Genomic DNA, 10691 nt, shown 5'->3' on the forward strand with positions numbered 1-10691 from the left:
AGAGTAAACAGGGGGACTTGTGTCACCAAAATAGTAGCTTGGCCAAGCTTATCACTGCCATTGATGCCTTCTTTTAAGCTTTGTTATCATTAGAGGGCTGGCTGCTAATGAAGACACTGTAAACACTTGACAGCGATAATGAGGGAGGCAGAGGAAACTGTGAGGTTACTCAGAGACTTTCCATTGAAAGTCTTTTCCCAGCTTGAGGGTGAAAGTGTTGAGGCCAGTGGAAACAAAACGCTTACAAGAAACACAACAGCAAATTGCATTCTTTACCGCCACCATTGCCACATATTTCTTACAGATTAGTTGTGCTTAACCGCTGCATATTGCAGGTCAGGCACATGTTCCAGATACCAAAATGTGATTAAAACTTAATGACCTTGATCCTTTCAAAGGTACTGAAAAGGAAGGTAACATATTTGACAGATAGTTATTGAAATGTGCAAGAGAAATGATCTTGTAAGTCAATTAGTAATATAAAGCTGTCACAAATGCAAAAAGCAGTAAATCTTACACACTATGGACATTTGAATGCAACTGTAAAATCATAATTTGACCTCATACCAGACCAGACAAAAGAGATATTTGCTTGGCAAAATATCACCATGCAGATGCAGCCAGGTTTGTTATGGTCAAAGTCTCTGAAATGTGGCGATCTACATCTAGTTCTTTGGTACAGTGCCACCAGGAGGTGCGGAGTGGAATATGCAAAGATTCTTGTTTTCCTGCTGTAATGCAGACACACCTTATGCTGTGCTCAGACTACCAGTGACAACGCAACGGGCTACAAGTTCTTTTCAATGGAAGCCGCTGACATGACGCCACAAACTGACACCCAACACTTGACGCTACATGACTGGCAAGACATGCTACATATCAAAGTTAAGCTGGCCTCAGCTTTTGTCAGCACTCTAATGGCGTGGTGAGGCATCAACCAATTATATGTTCACAGACGCACACAAGCCCATGATGACATAACTACGTCAATGACAGCGACAATGTAGCTGGCCATGGTGTAGCTTTGTTTTTCGTAGTGTGAACAGACCATTTAAGGTGCTTTCAGACAGTGAGCAACTACCACTATGGCCGCCAGCAAACAACGTCAATGTTCTGTATTTGTTCTGGAGCAGGCTAGAAACAATCCTACTAGCCTGCGCACTACAGGCTGCTTCTATCTACTTAGTAGCTACATAGCTAAATAGAGCCAATTGTAGCATAATGAAGTGGAAAGGTTAAGCAATATGACACGATTAGAAAGTTTTGCTGACTAGTGTCATGAATTGTTTACTGTACCAGATGAATAATTAGACTCTGATGCTGATGTTGCGCCAAGATCATTTTTCTCCATTGATCTGTCTGTTTTCAGCTGGTGAAGAGGGAACTCAGATACTAGTAAAAGCAGCACGATGAGCCACTGCTGTGTCTTCACAACACGCGGCAACCTCCGAGGCTGACAAATAACGCTAAAACAAAGTGCCAAAAACTGCAGTTTATCGAATGGCCAGTTGAGGCAGCTCCAAGACAGAATCAATCTGTATAGAAACTAATGTTAAAATGCCGGGCTTTACAGCAGAAAGAAACATGTTTACCACCTGTACAAAAAACAGTTTGGGTCTCTATAGTTATTTTCAACTTTGATGAACTGTATGGGGATTGAATTTTTGTATAACTCACTTGTTTATATTTTATCAGGTTTAAAGTTACACATATTTAAAGGCAGGACTGCTTATGCAACAGGTTATCTGCAAGGCTTTGCTACAGTCTATAGCCCTTTTTAGATAGGAATTGTGCAAATTTGCAGGAAAGCCCAATCAGTCTTTATTCAGCATTGGCAGTATAAAAACACTACTTTTGTTTATACAGAATATGCCTTTTTCAGGGCAATGGTGGGCTTGAGCAAGTAACAAAACGTGTAACTCAGCATGTGATGTAAACAGTGACGTGGGAGGGAAGCCACGGCTAGTCAGTCCTTGGGCAATTCTCTTCTCTTCTCTTCACCGTTCCCGTCATCTGACGGTTAATGGTCTGTTCGTTTGCGAGGACAAGGAGGGTGCGCAATTCTTTGTCTCCCCAGTTGCTCATCTTTACAGTGTCTGTCAGGTTTGTGTTTCCCTCTTGCTACTAGCTGCTCGCTAATTCCTGCTATCAGCTGTTTCCTGTTTATCCACTGCCAGTGGTTCGCACGTGCAGCGTCATCAACAGCTCCTCCTGTTGCGGAAGGCCACCTAGGTCTGTTTAAACTAAAAGGGTTGCGCCAATATGACTACCCTACAAGGCGGAAAATTGGGCACCTCGGATCAACTCACAAATCCCACTCTGTGTGTCTGAACACTCGCAGTCTGCTGGCAAAACGGCCCAACATTCGCGGAAAATCTGGCAGTGTAAAAGGGGCTTATGAGTCAGACTCACACCTCGTTCCTCCACAGCTCCACCCTCTCGGTTAAATATGGTCACTTCTGGCTCCAAAAAAACTAAGATGGCAAATGCCAAACTTGAGGTTTCAACACAGCAGTCCACAAATCAGTGGGTGATATCAAGGTAGCTACGTCCATTATTTTATATGTTTCACAAGAGGGGCCACTATCCTCCCTGTCCTTATTGTGTTGTTGTCCTCAGCAGTATGGCTGCCGTCAAGATTACATTGAAAACAATGGAGGGGGTAGCAACCACTTCATGTATGACAGCACCTTAAATGTACCTTTACTGTAATGCTATGTAAAGCAGGTGTGATTATACCATATCAAGTGTAAGGTTATGTAGGTGTATCTCTTTTAGTGTTTTGTTTATCCATGTTGGCAGTCATTAACTTCTACCTTCCTCTTCTGTATTGCAAACATTTTCTTTGCTCCTCAGGATTCTTCTAAGCAAGAAACAAACAGACGTTTGGAACGGCACATGGAAAAATGTTGAAATTGATATAGCTTTTATAATGGGAATCTATAAAATCTGATAGGCATGAGAGCAGAGATCATTTCACACCACCAGCAAATGCAACACATGATGATCGATGGTGGGATCCGTCCCTTGTTTCTGTGGGGGGTTTAAGCCCGAACCAAGCCAATGTGTCTGAGGACGTTGGCCTGAGTCCGGCCTATCTTGGAATTTCTGTCTTTCACCCATGCAGTCACTCAGTACTTGGTTCATGCCGGGTTTCATAAAAATGCTTTCATTGTGGACCTTTCAAGTTCCTCTCTATGGAGTCAATCAGTGATGAAAGGCAACGACAAAATCTACTGGCATGGATACAGCAAATAATGTCGGCATGCAGGAGGGAAACAAACGCAGCAGGGAAAGTAGACTGAGAAAGATCACATTACTTTAGGCCAAATTACTGGGTTGAAAAATATGCAGGAAAAACCCATTAAATTATATTAGTTTGGTGAATAGCTTGTGATTGTTTGATGGTTGATATTAATATTATACTGAGGCTTGCACTGGCCAATGTTGAGTCCCAGTAGTTGCTGTTTTCAAGTCGTTCAAAAGTATCAACGCGTTTCTTCCAGAATTTCTTACTTATCAGGATGAAAAAGGTTTTGAAACATTTAGACCATCATGTAACATTTAAACTCTCCAATTACCTATTTTATGAATAGATCTTTAAAGCGGCATTAACTTTTTGGCTACTTTGGGGCAGAGGAACAAACTGTTAACACAATGCTGACACATTATCACCTTATAAAGTTGAGTTGGTAAACTGGTGCCAAACAGCTGCCTATTTACATATCCACCCGCACACATGGAGCAACATTAGAATTCTCTGAAAGTCATGTTTCTGTCTGTCTGATGAATTTAAGTCCATTATACCATGGTGTGGGGGAATACTCAGATTATGATAGCCGATTCTGATTGGCTGCAGGGTGTCCATTCAAATCTGATACAGGACACCTACTAAGTAGTTCTGGTGAAACTGGGACACAGTCAGAGCTTCCGTTTACAGTTTATTAGGGTGGAGACGAACACACAAGCTGCAAGAAGTACACTGGCCCTCTGAACTTACTAATACTTTATATCACATCAGCAACCATCTCACATCTCATCATTATTCACCTCACCACTTCAGGCTGCGGCCAAGACATTATACATGGGGTACCATTTCTTTTGTTAAAATCTCACTGCTGATTTTGGGAAAATAACATGGCTGAATAGCTAGCTAGCCCTGTTAACATACTGTCAAATTATATACTGTTTGTCAACTGTACGCCGTGTTTCTGACTTTGAATTTTGCTAGCATAATGTTAGCTTTCTAGCTAATAGCTGAGCCAAAAGGTTCTATGAGGTTAAAGGACTAGGAATATCTCCTGTTGCTAAGCTGTATCATAGTAGGTTCGTCCTAATTACTGGAGTGGTTAACAGCGTTTCCATTGCATAAGAGCCTTTTGAGATGGCAATGATTGTTCCAGTTATCAGTAAAACTCTCAGGTGGTACCAGAGAAACCAAGTTATGGCTTGTGAAAGACAGATTTTGATTACAAAAGGCCAAAAAAATTCTTATATTTTTTTTTCTTGGCAAGTATAATGCCCTTTGGGGTGTCCATAATCAAAAGTCCATGTGTGTTGGATGGTTCACACCTCCCCATCAGTGATTAATTCCTGATAATGCACACCTGGTGGAGCATTTTCCTTTACACATTCACTTTCCTTTTAGTTCTGTTTTTGGTCTCCACCATCTCCTGAGAAAGTCATCTTGCTCTTTAGCTGCTAAATTCTCCACCATGGTGACCAGTTCGTTGATAACTCGTCTCTCTGCATTTGGTGCTAGGCACGTTTCTTGGTTTCTTTGAGATATTTGGTTGGAAATGGCTGTCTGCTGTAAAGTTGCAGACCATAAAACCAAAACAGTGAGCTTAAAGACACTAAAATGCTTTGTAGAAGTCTAGTGATAATTCTCTGTGGGTTTGTCACTGAGGGACTCATTTCACATATCACATCTGATCCGTTTGTGATATACAAATATTAACTGGTGCAGCTAAAATGTGGACTCACCATCATCATCTATTCAGTGCGTGTAGAAAAAAACTGGACATTACAGTTCTGCCTTCAGGTGCAAAACAAAAATGACAATTGATTTAAAAAAAAGAAGAAGAATGTAATCAAATTTTGCAACAGGTTTTCCAGGCTTCTAATTTGTAGCAACTGAGTTCAGAGAAGAGATGACTCACATTTAAATTGCCAATAGCTGTTATCTCTAAGATCGAATGAGATAATACATCAATAACCAAAGATATCAGCCTAACTTTAAATATATTAATATATGCAATCTAATGAAATGCTGTCTATCTAACGTAGGGGTCTTCAGTGTTTTTTAGGCCAAGGACCCCTGAACTGAAACAAAGATAAAGCAGCGATCCCCTACTACATGTATTGTATAAAACTGAGTTGCATATTAAACTGGGCCTGCAATAACACATATAGCAGCTTAGACATAATCATACCCTTTTTATTGTGCATACAGTACTGTGCTATTACATCATGGTTGTTTCTGAGGTGGGCAATGTTTCAGTCTCTTGCTCAAAAAGTTACAAAATAATCCGTTGTGGCTCACAATAATGTCCTTAGACTTGGAATAATAATTCAGCTGACTGGTTTATATGGTTCAATAGTACATAACTGTTAACTAACTAGGTCACCTCGCTGTTTTGGATGGGTGCTGCACAATGATTTAGTGTTAGATAGCTCACACGATTGCACAAGGATTCATGGGTAACAGCCTACCATCAGTGTTTTGTACCGTAATCTTTTTTAATGAATAGGCCAATTTGGCTTTTCTAATAAAATGTTGGATTTATGTTAATGTATATTTTCAGACCTACTTTAATGTTTGAAAAACAAAATAAAACTTAAATTAAAACTGAAATTACTTAACAGTAATTTGGCGGCCCCCTTCGCAGTAACTTTGAGGACATCCAAGGGGTCACAGACCCGTTGTTGAAGACCCAGGATCTAATGTATAGGTGCAGTATCAACAGACAGTAACCCATAATAAGATATATGTCAAGTGCACAAAAAGCCTATGCTTTATACACTTCCTGTAAAACCTAATAAAGTCGAAAAGCACGTCTGACTGTATGTACAATTCAGTTTATTTCCTTTCCAGGCGTACATTAAATCTATAATTTGTTAAAGCACACTTCACATAACTATTCAAATACACTTTTAACCATACAGTTATAAGGTCAGATACACTTGTTCTTTTCTAATTACTATGGAAATCTACCATTCTTACAAACTGTACATAGCTTTAATAAACAGTACTGTCTTAGTTCCTTTAACTTACCCAAAATGCACAGCAGGTGGCAGCAACGCACTGCTTTTCCCCTGTGCTGTAACATGGCGCAGAAACTACTCATCACTTGCAGTACATTAAATCTCAGTAGGTGTCAAAATACACTCATTATATACAAGATATAAACAAATGACTATTGAAATATAGTTCAGATAAGAAGATATTGCCTCTCATGCATGAATACCGCTTCTTGCTTATATACGGGTGGTGTTCATGGAAACAATGCGTCACTCAGTGTGACACAACACTTAAGAATGAGTACCATTTAGTTAGTAACTACTGTATTTACATAATGAGGGTTGATTAATCAGATAGGATGTAAGTGTGTAAATGTCCATGCTGTGTCTCCCAGACCCTCCTGAGTCTGTGAGTCAATTTGCAGTTCACTGAATCCCAAAGACAGGGAGGGGCAAGCGGCTGAGGACACAGAAACTTCTGAAATGCAGACTCCAAATTGTAACCAAGTCCAAAACCAGGTCTGAGTCCAGGTCTGAGTCCAGAGAAAATCAAGTCTTATCTTTTCTAATAATAAAACAGGCAAGCTCACTTTATAAAAGTGAAAAAGGACTAAAAAAGTTTCAGAAGGATCAACAGAGATGAAGATACCTGCAGGAGTTTTGGCTTAACTTCAGCGTCCAGCTGGTTAATACATTACATACACAGGTTTCTATTAAGTGCACTTCTTAAAACTGCTTTCAGAGAGAAAATAATTGAGACTAATATATGTTAACTGTTAGATAAGCTGTAAAAAGTTGAATCAACGTCCGATCATGACAGAGACTAGTCCAAGATTCAGAAAAGAGTTCTCAAACTGAGACTCAAGAACTGGTGCTCTGTGCGTCGTATCAGTTTATCCTCGACTGTCCTCTTTGATGTGGAAATGTTTGTCTATATCTACATCCCATTGTGATCTTTTATCTTCATTAATCGCACATCCAGTGGCTCCAGCCCTACCGACAGGCGCAGGTATCCACAGACATGCCGGGATAAACCTTTAGCACCATATTCCTGCTTGTATCAAGGAAAAGAACGCTGAGGGGACTCATTTTCTCTGGAACGCAGCACGGCTCGGGGACACCAGGGACGATTCCCACTGCTCTGACAATGCTCTGGATGGTGGCGTGATTGGAAGGACGCACCACCTAAGGAAATGAGTGGGAGGAAAAGGGATTAATACTCTTAGAACTTACTTTTATAACTATAAAGATAAAGGCAAAAATTAATTTACATACAAACATTTTACATGTTTTTGGTGCGTTTCTTTTATCTGAATTCAAAAAGGATAATGAACCCTGTAAATTAAAGGCTTCTGTTGCTCACTTTTGGGATGGGGAATCCACAGGCCCCAGCGCAGTAGTAGGCATCAAACGACTTTGGCGCCAAAACCCACTCACTCCAGCCAATGTCAGCAAAGTCCACCCGGAGGTAGCGCCTGGAGCACACTCTGGGCTCGCTCCACTGTCTCCTCCTGGCCTTTTTCATCGTCCTCTCATCGAAGCTCAGCACCTGAGGCTTACTCAGGCCCTCGCTGCTCTCCTGACCTTGCTTCCTTCCCGGTTTCACTGCTGCTTTGGCTTTCGCTGGGAAATACGTGTTCTGCCACAGTTCATGATTCTTCATAGTGTTGTATTGGACTTCTGGAATGTCGTTGGTTTGGATCTGGAGATGAAGCTCCCTCCGAATCCTTGAGGCTGAAGCTGAGGTGTCTTCTGCTACAGGGAAGGGTCCGTACCGCTGGAGTGAATTGGCCACACTGTTCGGCTCATCTATAGCTCGATCATCAGCGTATACCAAGATATACGGCAGATTGGCTGGAGAGAGGCGCTCTTGGCCGTGAGGGCTCTTTTGTTGCCCCCTAGCTGCCCCAAACCCCATATCAAACTCCACCATAACCACAAGTTCTTTGACATCCCTGGTGTGTTTCAGCACTGCTGTAACATCCCTTGATTGCCAAGAGCCTTTCTTGAAGGGCGCCAGAGTTATGTTTCCCAGAGGTGTTGCAAAAGATTTTGAGGATGATCCGTGGAAGAGGAGAAGTGGGGAGGGAGGATAAGGATGCTGGAGGCCGCCGGACGAGTGGCGAGGCCTTCGGAAACGCCACGGTCGCTGGTGGTGGCGGGGCCGCTTGTGGAGGAAATGAAAAGAGGCGAGGAGGATGAGCTCTGAGTCTTGGATGGAGGACAAGTTGAACTGGAACACCTCTTTCCCGTGCAAGACTCCTGAGGAAAAGAGATCAGAAGAAGAATGAGAAGATTGACTGGAAAAACACGTTCTTCTGAGAAAACAACCTTCTTTTCATGCTTTTTCTAATTTATCTATTGGCTTTAAAAAGGACTCATAAACAGTGATGTGCTCGCCGGTTCAACCGTACAGATGTTTTGTCAAACATATGCTAAAGCCATGAAGAGGGTTCTCTCTCTGAAATGAACAATAAAGACGACTAAAGCGATCAAGTTGCTGCCTTGAACCTTTCCCCCTCTCCTCTTTTCCCCTCCTCTATCATCTCATCCTGGCTCGTTTGACTGACATGAACAACAACATCCAATATGTCTTCTGCAAAATGTTGCTCAACACATCTGACTGACATAAGCAGCAGCATGGAAAATATTAAGCGCGGCACGCTTAAGTGCCTGCCTCACGAATCACCAAAAGCCTCATCCTAGATGGCTATACTCTTGAAGTTCAACCTCGTCTCCCACACTTCCACCGCAGCCTGAAAGACAAACATTGGATCGGTCCAGTAGGTCTGTCGCAGGCATATGGAAATGCTTATAGCAGAAAGAGCTCCTCTGAGGCTTTTCGCTGTGCAGCCGGTGTCTGGGTGTGATAATAGGCTCTTGTCTAACACCTAGGCTGCAGCAGCTACTGGGGAACTAACAGTGCTCAAGACTTAAAGTCCCCCAGATCACTAAATCATAACGCAGACGGAGCATGGAGGTGAAGATGTTAAGCACAAAGGGGAGTGAGAGCTGCTGTGAGATTGACCAAACACCTGTGTTTGGGCTGTTTAGGATGTAAAATTATTAACATCAAATTGTTTTCTAAGCCATTATTTTGTGCACAAGATTGGAGATTGCAAGTTTAACATAAACTTTCTGCCTTCTTCTGTATTTTCAATTTGTAAAAGGTTCATCTGTAATGAAATGCGCAATAGAAATAAAAAATAAAGTAAAATAAAACTGAAAGATTACATGAACCTTAACTTTCATTCAAGGATGAGTGGCATAAAACTGTTATAACGTATCTTTAAAATTCATTTTTATAAGATAAATAAAAATGGGCTATGCTGATGCTCCTTTTCCTATTTTTAAAGTGCTTTAGGAAATAAGCATTTTGTCCATTGTCTAGAAGTCTATTATGTAGCTGGGTATCAGCTGAATTATTATAACATGAGTGACACAAAAGCAGCCTTCAAAATACAAATTTACTTTTTCAAAACTCATTTAGCCTTTTTCACAAAGTGGCCAATCAATATTAATTCGTTTATAATAATTCCAGTGACCTAAATAAACCCAAGGGACTTTAAATTAAGCTTAGAGAAATGTATATGAGATCATATATACATGATGAGAATTAGATTTCCCTACTGACAAGCAAAGCACCAGCAGTGAATATTATTTTATTTCTCTCCTGTAAGATCATTAATAAACGCTGTGGTCACTCACTCGGGACAGCTTTAAAACTTCTCACGGTGTTTCCGTCCCTTTGGCTCTGCGGCTCTTTACTGTACTTCTCGTACACTTGGAACATGTTGATGGAGACCATGTCTCGGTTTGCGCTTTCGTGCGCAAACACGCGCTCCTCCACAGCCGGTGAGACATCGGCACCTTGACGCACGGCTTCACCAAGATCCTCCAGCACGATTTTACTCCAGCTCGACTCCAGAATCAGTAATAAATACAGAGTGTGAAGAAGCCGGCTCGCCATGGTTGACGTTGCAGGAGATGTTTCCAGTAAAAAGAAATAATTTAATTCAGTAAAAAAGTTACAGGCGCGCTGCCTTTCTGTCTCGCGCTCACTGATGCCCACCCAGACTTCAAGCCGGTATCCAGGTAATCCGTGTCAGACCCGCACTCCACGGTTCACGGTCTACAGCTGTTTCTACAATGGGAGGAGAGCGGGGGAGGACGCATGCATGAACCTCTGCTGCTGGTTGACAGATGGTGACGCGTCGGAGCGCACAGCCAACGAGAAACATGCAGCATTGTAGTGAAGTGCTCACGAGTTTTGATTTGCAGCAAAGGAAAGTACAGAGCAGCTTCCCATGAGAATATTAAAGCTATACAACATGCACACAGGCAGTTATAGGCAGCTATTTAAGGCCAGACATAAAGAGGATAAAGCTATTAAGTTTAACATAAAAATAATTAAGATTAAACACACAACATGCAGGCTATGTTTTATA

General features: G+C 41.6%; 1 protein-coding gene across 1 annotated transcript; it reads right to left on the reverse strand.

Annotated features, from left to right (window-relative positions):
• Positions 1 to 5942: 5942 nt before the first annotated feature.
• gdf10b (growth differentiation factor 10b) lies at positions 5943 to 10378 on the reverse strand. The gene is made up of 3 exons (XM_049563210.1): positions 9952 to 10378; positions 7607 to 8505; positions 5943 to 7428 (listed from the first exon to the last, which is right to left on the reverse strand). Exons 1-3 carry the CDS (start codon positions 10211 to 10213, stop codon positions 7237 to 7239), a joined length of 1353 nt encoding a protein of 450 aa, XP_049419167.1. The 5' UTR covers positions 10214 to 10378; the 3' UTR covers positions 5943 to 7236.
• Positions 10379 to 10691: the final 313 nt, after the last annotated feature.

The sequence above is a fragment of the Epinephelus fuscoguttatus genome, linkage group LG20 (assembly GCF_011397635.1).
Source record: "Epinephelus fuscoguttatus linkage group LG20, E.fuscoguttatus.final_Chr_v1".
NCBI classification, from domain to species: Eukaryota; Metazoa; Chordata; class Actinopteri; order Perciformes; family Serranidae; genus Epinephelus; species Epinephelus fuscoguttatus.